Consider the following 16,621-nt stretch of genomic DNA (forward strand, 5'->3'; position numbering starts at 1 on the left):
GTTGTTCTCAAAGGTCACTGGTTTTCTTCATAAAAGACCTAAGGCTTCCCTGAATGCAAAAATAAGGATTCAGCATACTCTAAGGATCAGAGAGACACCTCAATAGAAACACAGATCTTGCTGTTTGTCATCATCCACACAAAGGGTCCCTACATGAAAACATATCCAGGGTGGAGAGAATTATAAGAGAATAAAGGCCTAGACCACATCTGAGTAATCAAAGCTACTTTAAAATAAGCTCTACTCACAACACACTTTCTAATTTTTAGAAAACACTACAATCTTACAGAGAGATCTGATGATTAACACATTAATGCTCCTTGGCTGTTTCTCAGATATACTCTCCACATGTTTTTCTGGTTAAGTAGCATGATATGCTACAACCCATTTGAAGAAAGCATTGTTTTGCTCTACTACCAGAGTCTCAATCAAAGTTCAAGCTCTCAACCTACATCTTCCTTTCTCTATGGCCTTTCTTCACCCATCACTATCATAACTATAGCTTTCGCTCCTGGAAGAAAACTGATAATAAAGCCGAGTGAGAGAAGGGGTATTCTCTATAGGCCAGGATGGATCTGGACAGGGCGTAGTGCCACTGAGGACACTGTTCCCACATTTGAACAGCTGGCCTACAGAGAACCGTGCTGCAGAAGAGTCCAGTGTGGAGGCCATTCAGCTGTGCCTTTGAGAGATGCTGCTGCTGATTTTGTATTTGGAAAGCCTCCCAAGAGCAGACCAGGAAAAATCCCCCGATGCCAGGCCACTAGATAGAGTTTCCAGGAACACCAGATCATTATAGTTCCCTTCCCCCAGACATGGAAAAACACCCAAAATGGAAGTTTCCTACCATTCTTGGAAATGATCCCTTTGAAGAGAATGATACTATTTGCTTCCAAAAATCAATGGCTATTCACAAGCAGAGTGGCTGGAGAGAGACTAAAGAATTCTTAGAGAGACTTCTCCCCCGTGCCCTGCAAAAGGGAGCCTCTCGTCGTCTCTGGTCAAAGGTGCAGAGTGCCTTCCAGGACCCCACCCACAGAAACGTGCAGATGGAGTTGGCCTAAGCAGCGGGAGGGCGCCTACCTGTGTAGCCAGCTAGGGCAGCAGCAGGAATGACAGGCTTGTCCTTGTTGAGGTCAGCACGGTCCCGCACATAGTCCTTGAAGGTGCCCTTGGGCTTGTGGTTGGGCAGGGCAGCCGGATAGTCCTCTGAGTCGAAGCTGTCATAGGAGGGAACACGCTGCAGGCTGTTGAAAGATGACTGGCTGCTCCAGGACTGGGTGAGGCGATCACAACTATCGTAGCTCTCTATGCTTTCAAAAGAGTCCTGGCCCCCGAGTTTACCTGGAGGTAAAGGAGGAGGTAGGAAGAGGACAGGGGAGGAGGGAGTGGGAAAAAAAAAAACTGTAAAAACCCTCTTATGGAGGACAGATTGCTAATCAGATCTGCAGGAGGGATAGAAGAAGGGAGAGGCGAGTGGGAACGGAAGCTTCAGGGGTCATGGGTTTACTCTGAGGAAAGGGGCTGCACTAGGCCACCATCCGAGGGTCCACGGCCACTCTGCTGCCTGGTTTGAGAACTCCAAGTACAGAGATTCAGAGTCAAACGTTGCTCACATCTGTCGGAGTAGCGTTTGGGTCCTCAAGAGTTCTAAAGCCAGAAATCTAGAAGCTGAGGATCACACATGTTATGATATGACTTCTGGCTGATGTCGTAGGCCCAATGAATAAATGAAGAAATCGGAGCAATGTCAGGCTGAATTCCCCACTCCAGCTCAAGCCAATGAGATGACTTCAAAAGGCCCAGTTTGGAAAACATTTTGGTCATAAGAAAAAAGAATCCCATTAGACTAAGAGCAGATTACCCTGTTTTGACCTTGGAACTAAGTGCTATTTTTTAGCATTTTTCCCAAATACTATTTTAATATGAAATACATGTACTGACCCTATGCCTTTTCAAAAGAGTAAGATGGTGTAAGATGCTTTTCCCAAGAGATTTTTTAAAATCACACACACTATCACTCTTCTAAACAGAAAACCATATTCTTTATCCTCTCCAAGTAAAATTATGTACTTGAAATTTAAACTTCATTGGAAAAGTGTAGGCAATATTTAAAAGGTTTATTAAAGAGTTAAGGTCCACAGCAGTGTCAGAAATCCTTTACTGTGTGAGTTGCTTAAGGCATTCTTAAGTGACCACAAGATCATGCAAGTTCATTAATTTCCCAAACCAGGTTATAAACAGCTGCTATGATTGCACAATAGCTCCTGGAGAAATTTCCATTGGCAAAAATGCCACTAAAAAGGAGGCTAGCAAAAAAAAAAAAAAAAATAGTTTTGGAGGAAAACAAATGAATCTAAGAGCGAAAAAGGCTCACAGGAATGGTTTTTATATGCAACTTTCAGATACTTTTCAAGTAACCTAAGTTAAATCATAGGAGACTAGATGGTCACCTCAATTCAGCACAGGCCAAAAGGCAAAGGGATGTGACAAATGTTTACGGAGAAATATCCGTAAGTCAACTCTTAATTGTTCAGGGGTGGTTGATCTATAAATTTCAAATCCCAGAATAAGGCTGACTTATACAACTTCATATTAGTGTGCCTCCAGTGTATTTTTCCCTCCATGACAGCGGAGATTGGTTAAAACAATAAAAATCAAACATGAACAGATGCCCAAACCTAAATTAAATATATAGGAAAATATGTTGCTCCCAACATTGTTTAAAGATCCGGATAAAATGTATTCGGTTGAGTGTGTACTTTTTGTAAAATCCACTGCTGTAGGTTTTCTCTACATCCTGACCCCCTCTAGAACTGCTTTAAACAGAAAGGTGGTGTCATCCGTTTCATCTCATTCCTTCCTCCACTCATCCATTCAGAGGAGGGTAATCTCTGGAAAGCAAACTGAAGAGCTTCATGGAGTTATCAGCCCTGCCCACCCAGTCCACTAGCAAAAGGGCACCTCTTCATTCTTACTAAAGATGAATATATATTTCTTTATAATTCTTAAAAATTCTTTCCAATTTACCCACCAGAAAAGTCATCTTTTTCACCTTTTTAGAGATCATCTAATTTTCTTTCAAGAAATTCACACTAAATGATTTAAGAAAACAGCCTACAACCAGAATGTCAAAGCCTTGTTTTAGCAGAACAGGAAATTCTGTGGCGTCTCATAAAAAGGTATTTGTTCATACCAGCTACTGATCTTCATGGTCATTTATTTTCTCTTTGAGACAAACATACCAAAAGCCTAAGGAGGATAATTTATATTTTCATCAACACCCCACCAAGTCGATAGTATTTATGCTAAAGTCTCTCTGAAATGATTCCATTTCTATCAGCCAATTTTATACTTGGAGAAAAAGGACATCAGAATTTTCACAAGCAAGATAGTAGTCTCCAAGGAGTCCCACTAAGCAAGGGGACTAAACCAAGCCAGAACCAGTCTCTGGCAACCCCCCAAACATGAGGCAAATGCAACCCTGTTGAGAGTTGTGGTTTACAGCGGTAGGCAGCTTTCATTTTAGCTCGATTTCACAACCCTGGTGCTGGGAACCTTCATTTACGGGTATTTTCTCCAAAAATGGGTAGAATCCAACTGGATTAGATACTCAGTTATGCTGCTGTGCTCATGCAGGGAAACCTGTGTTCTCTAAACTGTCCACTAGCCAGCCTTTCTGAGAAGGGCCTCGGCGAGCTCCTTCCAAAGCTATCTGAGTCCACCAAACAGACCTCAGAGCACTCAAAACAGAAGATGCGGCAGCACCCAGCCACCCACTGAGTAGACTCGTACAAAGACAGTCCTTAGGGCCCAAATAAGTGGGGCATAGAAGCACTCTGTACGCTGTAATGCAGCCCGTGAATACTGTACTATGGTTAGTATAAATAACAATCAGCTAACAGTAATGCTTTCGGTCTAGACCAATCACAGCTTCTCAGAATCAATTGGCCCTTTGCATAGGCCCTGTTTGCAGCACTTCAAACATGCAGAAAACAGCCCTGCACAAAATGGTCTTCCCCTCAAGTTTTTGTGGCCTGAACTTGGAGGGAGGGAAGAAGAGTGGAGCCAGAAACAAATACCTCATGTCTCCTTGTAAGGGTCACTGTTGGTCCACAGTCATTAGTTTGGGGTTGGAGGGGTGGTAGGGACCAAAACCAAGAACGAAGAAAAGGAGAGGGAAAGAGACAATTACACAAATGCAAAGCCAGATGCAATTTCAAAACAATGTGACAGGAGATCGACCCAAAGTTACAACATGGCTGAGCCCAAACCCACAGGCTTGTCCTCACTGTGTAGATGTACAGAAAGTCCCACAAGGAAGAAAGTCGTTTTAATGCTTTGACTCGCCTGATAAAAAAGAAACACATATACACACACTTGTGTGTATGTATTTAAATAGACATGCACCCAAAAATAAAAAAGAGCCAGAAAGGGGAAGGCCGACTGGTCCCACCCATCCCCTTCAGTCTGAAACACTAACACCCTGGGGCCTTAAGAAGGAAGATTAGGGGTTCTGATTTTGCAGGGACTTTCCCTCTGCAGGGCTTGTTGGTGATCCCTAGGCCTGCTAGGAGGAAGTGTGAGTCTGAATACTCGAAGAAGACAACAATGGGCATGACCCATGATTCTTCAAAGTAAAGGTACCATTGGGCTCTCCTCCAAGAGCCTCACAATAGGCACCACATATGGTCAGTCATTGAGCAGAAATCACTAATAGGCCAGCCCCAGCCTGACATCTGACCCAAGCCCCGCTTGATCAGCTTTCTCCTGTTCCTCTTCCCATTTATAATTCTTTCCCATTTACCCACCAGAAAAGTCATGTTTTTCACCTTTTTAGAAATCATCTAGCTCTTGCTAAATAGACAAACCCTTTCTTACAATAGATTGCACTTTTCTCAGAAACAAAACAATTTGGACACTTTACTAGGTAGGCTGTACCTCTGAGTGTTTATGTCCTGTTCATAAAAATTGGGTGCATTTTACCTTTTTTGCTTTATGTCAGCCAGCTCTATTTTGAAACATTTTCTTCCCTGACAGTGAATATTTTATCATTATTATAATAGTCACGTTAACAAAACTACCTTCTTTTGGAAACCCCTGGCCACCTCCTTCCCTGGTCCTCTAGCTAAATACACACTTTCACCACACTGCTGATGACTGGTTCCAAATAAACCGTTGGTTAACCATCTTGTATCTTCCCAAACCGAAAAAGTCACAGGAGGCTAAAGATCCCAGGCTGGCCAGCAGAGGTCATTCCAGGTACCAAGCTAGGATCTACAGTCAGACCCAGGAGTCCTCTGGTAGGAGCACCAGGACACATGCTAAGCTTAAGGGTTTTTCCATGGTGGCCACTTGAACCATTTTTATTTGATTATGCCCTCCTCAAGGAAAATACAGCATACCTTTCAAAATGACCAAATTCAACTAGAGTTACTGAGTAAAACATTTTGCCCAAGTAAGATATTTAATTTCTTAGATTGCCTGATTTTGATTTCACTGTGGACCCCATGGCCTTTGTCATAATAATGGACTTGGCTAAAACACCACGATGGAAAGTTCTTAGTATCTGGACACTAAGATGGGAAGGCCGAAACTGAGGAATCTACAGGTCTAATAAATGAGAAAAAAAAATGGAACCTGAAAAAAACTCACAAAGTCAGGTAATTCTTGTAAACCCAAGAGCTTTTAGAGAAGAAATATGACCTACCACGACTGGTCCTCCCCATGCACATGTTGTCTGGGGTGACGACTTCTTGTTTGATAGCAAAGTAGTCATTCTGCAAAGTGTCTGTCTGGAGAGGGTCCCGGAGAATGACCGAGGGGTAATCATTCTCATACTTGAGGGAGAGGAGCTCTTCCGAGCTGATGGGATGGAGCGTCTGATAGGACTCTGTGATGAAGCTGGGCTCTGAGAACTCTGATGGTGGAACACACTGGGCATGCTCAATACCATAGCCTGGAAACAAAGGGTTTGCAATTAAAGAGAGGAGAGATTTGTACCTAAAATAAGCAGTTTTCACCATCTACAGGGCCCTATGATGTGGGACAAGCTCCTTAGAGAATAAGGGAAAATACTTTAAATCAGAAAAGCTTGCATTTTTAACCTTGTCCACTACTAAACAGCTTTAGCCCTTGACAAGATAATTGATTTCCTGACTTCATATCCTCATCTATAAAATGGGGGTGATTGCGATTTTTCCCGGAGCACTGTGATGAAGATGAAATGAGGATAGAGGTCAAATGCCCACCAACATTCCCCACACAACAAGCTCTTGACACAGAGTAGTTAATATCATTGTGTCACTGGAATAAAAATTATAATAACGTAAAAAGATAAAATGAAAAAAATAAAACCTGTTTCATATTCCCTGTAAAAGCACAGCCATCAGATAAGATGGTCCTATATCTCAGAGCTTACATTAGTGCAACAGGCCTACATTCATTCTTTCCCTCAGGCCATCTCTTCAGTATGGTTGGGTATCTTACACGAAAAAGGAGAAGACTGTATTTCCTATAATAGAATTTGAAGCTGCATAGCACACTCTTAAAGAAGGATTTTGGAGGAAATGCTGTCATATCCACTAGTAAAAAGGAAAGAACAAAGACCAAGATCAAATCCCTAACCCAACCCTCTTTTGGCCATCATAGTGCACAGTATCAAATAGGAACAAAAGTTTAGGGGTCTAGTTGCAGTCTCTCTGCATGACTTTCAGGTGAAGACATCAGAGAAGGATCCTAGTGTGTAGGAACTTGGTAGGTTAATGAAACATATATATAGGTTGAAACTTTGTGCTTTGTGGAAAATAATAAAATAAAGTAACAAAGAAAAGTCTACATCTAAGAAGATATTATTTTTGATAGAATTACCATGAAGGAGCCTGAGATTCACTGAGATAGGGGTCTTCTCCTAGTTTGCTATTATCATGAGAGAAGAGGGGTAGAAATGAACTTACTAATGAAGTAATCCGAGGTATAGCGGGATTCTGGATAGGTTGGGTTGACTCCATTAACTTGATATGGTTTTACATCCTCTGTAATGAACAGATAGGGAAGGAACAAAGAGGTCAATATTCAAGTCATGCTTGGCCTAAAAGGATCTTGGATGCAAAGACCACAATGATCTCAACCCCTTTTCTAAGAAATCTGCATACTCATTAACTGGGTTGGTATCTGAGTCTGTCCTGACTGTGGCCTTGTCTAAAGATGAGATCAAAAAAATATGACTAAGGTTATTATTTCAGTAGCTGCAAAATGGGATTTAGTATCTTGGAAAGAGAATCCATGAGTAATCTCTAAGGGCTGAGAAGGCATTCAGCATTCATTCTCAATGTATTCGTGCTGCGTGTATGTCGACCACACTATAGCCAAAGGCTTGAGTACATCCCAGGTTAGCAGGATCAATCCCCAATCCCCAAACTAATCAATTTCAAAACTTCTCAAAAATATATTGTAGTCTTTAGGCCGTAGGTTTTACATTCTCCATTTCCTCTAACAGATGTCTGGTTTTTGTTTTGTATTTTTCCCACTGCCCTCAGGTTTCAAGTTCAGGCCCAGACAAGAAGCAGGACACTGGTAAGGTGACTCCATTTGGTGAAATGCGACTGGGCTTGTGTCAAGGGAGAGAAGAGCAACCCAATCAAGCTCCTGCCCAGATGCCAACTCCCCTAGGAAAAGGAGAGGAAGGGAGACGAAGTGCACCTGCGGACAGAAAGCTCTGCACGACCCTGCAGTAAGCCTGGGATCCTCTAATTACCCTGGAACAAATGCCATGGCTCCGATTCTTGTATGGAGTAGTCTGATTATATTTCACCATAAGAATCTGACATAGAGTATGGGTTTGGGTTTTTCCTCAGGTATTTGATAGCTTGTTAGGAGCAAAGTCTGATGGGAAAACAAGTTTATGCCTGCACAGAAAAACAGTTCCCAGTTGAGATAAAATGATTAAACTTTGCTTTAGCAGTTTATCAGATTGAAACATCCCCATACGTTTCACCTTCCACCCCACCCCAAACAGCTATGTTCTTTTGCTGCTGTGTTGCTTTAGTTTAATTACAGAACAAAAGCTGTAGCCTCAGCACAAACATCATGCTCATCTCTTCAAGTAACTGAACCTGAAGAGGGAGAATTCTTTCTGCCTCTCTCAACAGAATATTGGGTGGGAAGATATGACTTTTGACTTTTGCTCTCAAACATACTGACTTATATCCTAATTCTCTTAAATTTTCTTACATTATTCCTTTACCCTAAGTGAGGCCAAACCAGTCTTAGGGGCCAGAAGGCCCCCATGAATCCACATTATTATACAAAAAGCACAGGATGGGATGTTAAATTTTAAGTTAAATAAAAATATATTGAGGGCGGGCGCGGTGGCTCACGCCTGTAATCCCAATGTTTTGGGAGGCCAAGGTGGGCAGATCACGAGGTCAAGAGATCAAGACCATCCTGGCCAACACGGTGAAGCTCTGACTCTACTAAAAATACAAAAATTAGCTAGGCATGGTGGCATGCGCCTGTAGTCCCAGCTACTCAGGAGGGTGAGGCAGGAGAATCGCTTGAACCTAGGAGGCGAAGGTTGCAGTGAGCCGACATCGCGCGACTGCACTCCAGCCTGGGCGACAGAGCAAGACTCTGTCTCAAAAAATAAATAAATAAAATAAAATAAAAATATATTGAAAGTTGAAATAAAATGAAGAAAAGGAGATGAGTGATACTGAAGAAATCGCCTACCCTGAGCTTCATTTTACAGACAAGGACAATAACAGGACTTGTCCTTACTATCTCACACGGTTATTTTGATAATCCAAAGAGAAAATGTATTTGAAAGCACTTTGGAAACAAGGAGACATGATAGAGATATTAATTGTAACTACAATCAGAGATGGGCTTAGATAGCCCAAAACACCTGGCAGCTCCATTTTGATAAATGGAGGAAAACAGCCTCTTAGTAGAATATACTGGGTTACACAGTCTGATGGAATCTGCTATTGTGTTTAGAAGTCAACAGTCAAATCAGATCTGTTAGGAGCCTGCCATATCATTTCCCTCTATAAACAGGTCGCTCATGTCAACACCTATGAGTGGGTGTCTGTGCATGGAGAACATGCCGGTGCTTTGGGGAAGCCTGTGCAACTGCCTGCCATCCTCGGTAAAGGCAGCCACAGAAAGACTTACCTAGTTCTTTCCTGTGTTCCTTTATGTCTTATTTTTCAACAGAAGGTGAAAAGAAGGAATAAAGATAACACTTTTGAGCACAGAGAAATCTAGTTTGGGTCTCTCTTGAGCACTGCAGAATGGAATATATTCTTAACCAAAGGAAGGTATAATGTGGGGTAAAAGTGCTAATCCTGAGTTTTGCTCCCCTCCCCCCAGCGTCTGTGCCAAGGGTTAGAGCTGATGACCACAGGGAAAGGGTGGGCCTGGGTTAGAGAGGGCAATGGGCTTCTAGGCTTACAGTCAGCTGGAGGGCACTGCTGACTGCTGGTAACTGCAATTTATTTTAAGAAAAAATTCAAGAAAATAAGCACAAAAACACCCAAGTTTGCCGCCTGCTGCTGTTTCTATACTCAGCCAGGACTGTGGTACATGAGTCACTTGGTCCAAAAAGGTTGGAAGAGGCTGTTAGGGGAGGCCATGTCATTACAAGGTTGCAACATAGCGTCCTGATATAACCCCAGTTCCTGCTCCAGATGTAAAAGGTATGATGCACTACTGCAATTCCAATTCAGTTAGTGGGCAGAGAAATCTGTCTTATTAATACGGTCTCAGAAGCTAAGCTTTCCTGGGATGTGATCAGGTATTATGGGGCATGCATCAAGGCAGTGTGTATTAAGATTGCAGAAAACAAAAACAAAAACAAAAACTATTCTTGGGTTGGCTGTGGGCACCGCTTGTTCAAACAGGGCATGGGTTTGAGATAAGGACCTGGATTAGAATGTTGCAATCCAAGAAGCTTCAGTGGTACAATCTTGCTGAAGATTAATATCTGAACCCCCAATATGCAGAAGAAAAAGAAATTACACTCATTTAAGAGTACCTGCTGTATGCTGAGCAGTGTACTAGGCACATTCCCACACACGTCCTACAGTAGGATGTCCACAGATAAAGGCATGACGTCCCACCATTGGGTGAGCCCCCTACCTACTCTCACAGCAACCCCACATAACCTCCACCTCTCTCTGTTTCCACATATTTACCTTTCTGCAGGATCTCTAGATGTTCCCATAAGATGTCCCCAACAAAGTCTGGGGCCAGCTCGAGAAAGCAGTCTTTACCCAGGGCGCAGAGGGCTGCTCCGTTCATACAGAACTTCTGGAAGTCTACACCTTTCAGGCTGAATTCATTCACAGCCCACATCACCCAGTCCCGAACATGGGTTTCTGTCCACTGCCGGGGGTCTGAGGAAAGAGATCAGATGAAGATCCAGCAGGTCGGGCTTTTAACTCCTATCCAAGCCTCAGAGAGGACACTGAAGGAGCTGAATTTAGCTGAGAATGCTATCTTTATTCATCGAATGAGGAAGCATCAGCCTAGCCTGCATAACTGAGTGCCTTCCATAACCCTCCCCTCCATATTCAACATCTCCGCCTTCTCTATTTCACCAGCTAGGAGGTCACTACTGCCAGCCAAAAAGTACCACGTGAGTATTCTCTGTCCTTGCAGGCAAAGATTTCCATGAATCTCCTGTCTCACTGCCTTATTCCCATTGGACTTTTTTAAAGCCCTGAACAGAACAAATGGCTTCTTTAATAGCAATAATAACAAGAGATTGCTCATGCCTCTCCCTGCTCTTAACTTATAATATACTTGAGACTATTATTCTCAATTATTTTTTATCTTAGCCAATTATAGTGGTAATAATTGTAGCAATTAGTAGTAGTCATTCATTCAAATGGCACTTGGTAATAACATTATTAGGTGCCTGTATTATACCAGATACTCTGCAAAGTCTGTACTTATCATAAGCTATAGCTTGAGTAGCACTGTAGTATTGATAACATGCGATCTTCATACATGACCTGAGGTTTAACCTGGCTACACCCACCAATGACACTTAGAAGTTCAGATGACAGCAGGTGTAATGCCCAACATCAGAGCTGTTCCAAGAGATCCAGAAGTGATTCTAGTGTGCAGGCAAGTTTGAGGACCACTGTCTTCATACCAAGATGGCAGGAACAAGCCCAGGAGATGGGGCAGCCTCAGTATGTGTGTCATGATTGTCCTAACAGATGGCAGCCATGGCCCATAGCTGCTGACTCCAATGTGGTTAGTGTAACGTCTGCCTCACATACTCCAGGTGAGAAAATGTGTCTTCCCAAAGGGTCTGACCCCAACCACTCTTTTTCCAACTACAAAACCATACCTTTTGGGATCCCCAGTCGTTGCTGTTCTTTAGTGAAACCACTGAAAGTAGCTTTTAATGCTTGAGACATCATTTCTTTGCTGCTTGGAGTTAATAGTGGGACATCTGCACATTCCATATCTGCATGAAAAAATTGCATATGAATAACAAAAATTACATAGGTAATGAACCAATCATAAAACATTACAAATGGGCTGTAAGAAGGCAAGCTGAGAAAAAACTGTGCTAGCATCCTCACCAGAGCACCAGAGCTGGCAATTTTTTTTTTTTTTTTTTTTTTTTTGAGACGGAGTCTTGCTCTGTCACCCCGGCTGGAGTGCAGTGGTGTGATCTCAGCTCACTACAACCTCTGCCTCCTTGGGTTCAGGCGATTCTCCTGCCTCAGCCTCCTGAGTAGCTAGGATTACAGGCATGTGCCACCATGCCCGGCTAGTTTTTTTTTATTTTTAGGAGAGACAGGGTTTCACCATGTTGGCCAGGCTGGTCTCGAGCTCCTGACCTCAAGTGATCCACCTGCCTCGGCCTCCCAAAGTGCTGGGATCATAGGCATGAGCCACTGTGCCGGCATGAGCAGGCAACATTTAAGGGGCTTTCCACGTTGTGCTAGGTCTAAAATGTCCTGCATCCCTGACAAACAAATATGTTTACTCTTCCTGAACACCTCTACTAGTTTATACACAGTCCCTGCTTATCTTTCACATTTACCGAGAATATTAATGTTACTACATACTTTCAGTTACCTATGAAAATGAAATAACAATATTCATTCATTCAACAAATGATTATCTAGCACTTGCTTTGTGCAAGGAATTAAAGAAACAACAGTGAACAACACAGAAATAGTCTCTACAGGAGTTAGCTATCTGATTCTTGCAGTAGATTCAGCCACTAAAAATCTATCTACACAGTTAAATGTTCAAATGCAATGTCAATAAGGGCTTCAAAGGAGAAGTACATGATGCAACGTTAATGTGCAACAGGAATTCCTGGAAGTCTGAAGGAAACAGGAAAGGCCTCCCTTAGAAGATGAGAGACGTTTGACCTGAATTGTGAAGGATGCATGAGAATTTAGGAAGAAAAGAATACTCCAGATCAGTGGTTCTCAAAGTGTAGTCCTCAGAGCAGGGACATCAGCATCAACTACAAAAAGATCATTTTGTTTTAAGATCACCCTATCTGTTCTGTAAAGAGTGATTTAGGGGGTGAGTATGAATGGATGAGCAAGACATTTTAGAAAGTTATTGCATCAGTCCTGGTGAGAGAGCATGGTGGCTTTGACTACAAAAGTGGCAAGGCAGATAACATAAGTGAGTCAACTTGAAGTGCATACAGGACGAAAAATCTATAAAGCTTGGTTAGTGTCAGTAGTGAAGAAGAATGAGGCATTACAGCCTGCAGATTTGCAAATGTATCATCATTTGCTACACCCACATGCACCTTAATCTCTGCTATGTCCATCCAGATCCTCCTGTATTTGCGGACCATGTTCACGATGTTGGTACATAAATATAGCTGAACGTAAACATCTTCTGAATTCACCTCAGGCACAATTTCCCACAAAAAGTGAATAAGCAAAGAAATGAGCTGAGAATCCCTACTAGCTTTCCTGTTACCTTTTGACAGTGATACACTTTACCAAAGTGATTTCTAGAAACCTGAATCTTCAGTGTATCCCATGAAACTGACTTATAAAATGACTAAGTTCCACGCAAGGCTACTACAGAAATTCTTCAATTGGCCATTTCTAAACTTTGCTTGGTTAAAAAATATTCCCCGGACACAAACAATGTGTTATGGGCTGAATGAAATTAAGCACAGGATAAACCTCTGAAGAAAGGAGCAAATATATTGCCTCTGGATGTCGAACTAAGTGGAGATTACACTGCATAAAAGAAGGACAGGTGGCACTTTCTCTCTTGTTTGCTTTTAGTGATGCTGTCAGGAAACTGCTAGAGTCCAGGCTGTGCCCTGGAAGAACAGAAGGGCTCCCTAGCTGCTCTTCCAGGCCTTGCCAATGACGAGGAATCTGAAGTTCCAGGGAGTGGTAAGTTTGGGTTGCCCTGCGACATGCCCAAAAAAATCTAGTGGAAAAAATCAACATGTCTCCAGGAAGGTTAACAAAATGATGGAAAATCCCAGATTGTTAGGGGGAAATAATTGGGGGAGGGGATAGAATGTTGATTACATAACATCCAGCCCTTCAAACAATGGAGTAATCATCAAATGAGTCACTAAGAAACACATGGCTACTCCCCATCCATCCCCACTCTACACCTCCAAGAACAGCTAAGCGGCAGGTCCAGAAATGTCTTCCCTTCGAGTAGAAATCAGTTTTACTTTAGAGAAAAGGGCTCTCTAGTTAACCAGAGAGTATTGCTTCTGAGAGAAGAAACAACTGTAGCAGCCCCAGCTCCCAGCACATGGCTAAACACACAAGTCAATCAACAAATGTTGAGTGAATTAAATTTTTCCAAATTTGAAGCAACTTTCCTCCCTTCACCCGCATCCAACACAAATTCATTAACTTGAACTGTGTGGGTTTTGTTGTGTGTGTTTGTTCCCTCCATTAGATTTATGACTTGATGAAAAGGACCTTACTGATGGCGGAAACTGGCCAGGACAACACATGTGGAAAACACAGGCCAGGCCAAATGGACAAGCAGTGGCTCTGCTGTAGCGGGAACTGAAGAATGAGACTGACTAGGAGGCCCCCAGAATCTTCTCAACATGAAAGCTGGGACAGTGGGATGCCAGCGTGAGGTGACAGCCAAGGACGACAGCAGAAAGCCTGAAAAAGAAGTTCCTTGAGTCTGCCTCCCATAACTCCACAAGCCCTGGCAGTGTGGTCTGGACAGGACTGCTGAGCTGACAATTCTCCATGTAGGTTTCTGCTTCCTGTCAGGGGGCAGGCATTTCTGGGTTCTCACTTGCTCTCTCCCAGGAAAGCAGCTAGAATTACTTTTGCCTTTCCACCTCAATGCCATCTCCACAAGCCCAGTCCACGTGCTGTTGGGGCCCCATCAGAGGTGCCTGGCTCTGCCCCTCTGGCTGTGAGACTCAAGTGCTAGATCTCTTTAAAAAAAGGGTTCACATCCCAGCTGGGGGAAACCATCCCTGTCCACTTAGGACACTTGCATTTGGACTTGATCAGCTCCAGAGAAGGCACAGCATTGTCTTTGGAGCCAAAGGATTCAGATGTAAAAGTCAGAACTTTATCCTATAAAGTGTGGAATTGTAGTTTAAAAAGAAAAAAAAAAGTCAAACTCCCTTCTATGAGTAAGTGAACAGCTGGCAAAGATTGTCTTTTTCGGTTGTGTGAGCATTGCTCTTAAGTGATGACTAATCATGCTCAAAAATGTATATTAAATAGAAAATAAACTCACCATATAAAATACTAATTCAAAAATTCCCTTCATGTTGTTTGCAGATTGTAGCAGTTCTGTTCATTATACTCATCAAAAACAATGACAAAATCATTACACGGGTGAAAAATCTGACATGACTTAGCCTAAGCAGATATCGCTTTACTCTTAAAATACTTTACTTCATCACCTATTATAATATTTTTACATTAGGTACAAAATATTTCTAATTTTAGAATCAGTGTCTGGAAGTTAATCACTACCTCCATAGACATTAACTAATTATATTTTATGGAAAAATACTGAAATCTCCTTTGTGCTAATAATTACAATATCTTAAATTCAAATAACATATTTGTTTCAAAATGCTGAGAATCCGGCCTGGAGAAACAAGACGCCAACACAGTGGAGATTCTAAACACAATGCACTGGAAAATGAGGACACAAATATATTGCAATTATATTAGATTTCCTGCCCACTGATTATTCCTTGGGACCCCAAATTTCAGTTAATATTTATAGGAATTCCCCTAGACCTCTGAAAGGACAGTTGTGCAGAAGCTGGTGATTAAATAACCATTGTAGGAGATTGCACAGTATTTAGGCAGAAGTGAGCAGGTAGCTTTCTCTGAATCTACAGAAGAATAAGCTAGTGGCATTTTGAATGCAGGGAAACATCTGCTCATTTTTCATTGTGGCCTAACCCTGAACCACCTCATAGATGTTTCAAGTGAAATGTAAAACAAGGGTTTCCATTCACTTACATGTAACTCAAAGTTAAGGGCTGTTCAGTTTCCAAGAACCTTCCAGAGTGTTTCATGTGTCTTTTCATACCACTCTTTTCAGTTCTTTGAAACCGAATGGCTCTTACCAACAATGGTACACAGAATCTAAACACTAGGTGGCTTTTGTTTGGCAAGAAGTTCAAGACATCTGGCCTTACTGACCTCACGAGTTTATGCTCTCACTATTCTCAATCAATGATCATGGGAAGACTGGAGCGTCTGGGATCCTAGGGTTAGGAGATGAGGGATACAGCCAAGGACAAGAAGTCCAAGGTGCATGTCCCAGTTTTGCATGACCATTGAACTGGGCCCAACCCCATCAGATTATGATACCAGTCATGTGTGTTGGGTATGGTCACACTCAATAGCAGCATGAAAGAAATACTAAGAGTGAGTAATATGCCTTATACCTGAGAAATGCTTTACAGTTTGCCAAGACTCTTCACATACACTATTCCAAAATATCCTCTAAACATAAAACTGGAGGGGCCTGGAAAGGTATCACAAGGTCCCCATTTCACAGATGAGGAAATCAAGGCCCTGAGAGATCAAGAGCTTGACCTAAAGTCACAAGGCCAAGAGGGACCAGCTGGGGCTAGAAGCCAGTCTTCTAACTCTTAAAGTTCAGGGTCTTTCTCTCTATTCCACTGCAAACAGAAATGGATCAGATATCCAGGAAAACTAACATTTTTCAGAGCTGAGAAACAAAAAATGGGACTTTTCCTTTCTTACTTTGAAAGATTTTAGGAGTGAATAAAAACTTAAAACTATTCCAAGAAACCCAGGGTTTCATACAGCTAGCCCCGTAAGAACATAATTAAGAGCCATTTACAGAATCAACTATAATCTTTTCTTTTCCTGGCACTCAGGCAACTGAGGCTTCCTTCCATATGAAGCAAATGAGTTAAGTGAAAACCTGGCTTCCTTCTCTGTCCAACCCTGACTCAACCTAATGGGCAACTTTGCATATAACAGAAGTTTAATTTGTTACATAAAGGCTTACTGAAATATATTTTTTAAAGTAAAAGTAAACCAAGAATAAACCTTCTGGTCCACATGGAGAGGATAAAAGAACAGTTCTCCAAACTGAAAGACAGGATTCTAAAGACAAA

The 16,621-nt window shown here is 42.2% G+C and overlaps 1 protein-coding gene across 6 annotated transcripts in view; it reads right to left on the reverse strand.

Annotated features, from left to right (window-relative positions):
- The window catches only part of ETS1 (ETS proto-oncogene 1, transcription factor), a 128,249-nt gene that overhangs the window by 20,224 nt on the left and 91,404 nt on the right, over positions 1–16,621 (reverse strand). For 4 of the 6 annotated variants that reach the window (XM_004052414.5, XM_055356366.2, XM_019037418.4 and 1 more), the window contains 5 exons: positions 11,363–11,482; positions 10,197–10,397; positions 6,957–7,034; positions 5,711–5,959; positions 1,084–1,344 (listed from right to left, as the gene is read on the reverse strand). In XM_004052414.5, coding sequence (XP_004052462.1) covers positions 1,084–1,344; positions 5,711–5,959; positions 6,957–7,034; positions 10,197–10,397; positions 11,363–11,482 — 909 coding nt within the window. The remainder of the gene's footprint in view (positions 1–1,083; positions 1,345–5,710; positions 5,960–6,956; positions 7,035–10,196; positions 10,398–11,362; positions 11,483–16,621) is intronic. The other 2 variants (XM_055356367.2, XM_055356368.2) reach the window with 1 other exon arrangement.

This window comes from Gorilla gorilla, chromosome 9 (genome assembly GCF_029281585.2).
Source record: "Gorilla gorilla gorilla isolate KB3781 chromosome 9, NHGRI_mGorGor1-v2.1_pri, whole genome shotgun sequence".
Lineage (NCBI taxonomy): Eukaryota > Metazoa > Chordata > Mammalia > Primates > Hominidae > Gorilla > Gorilla gorilla.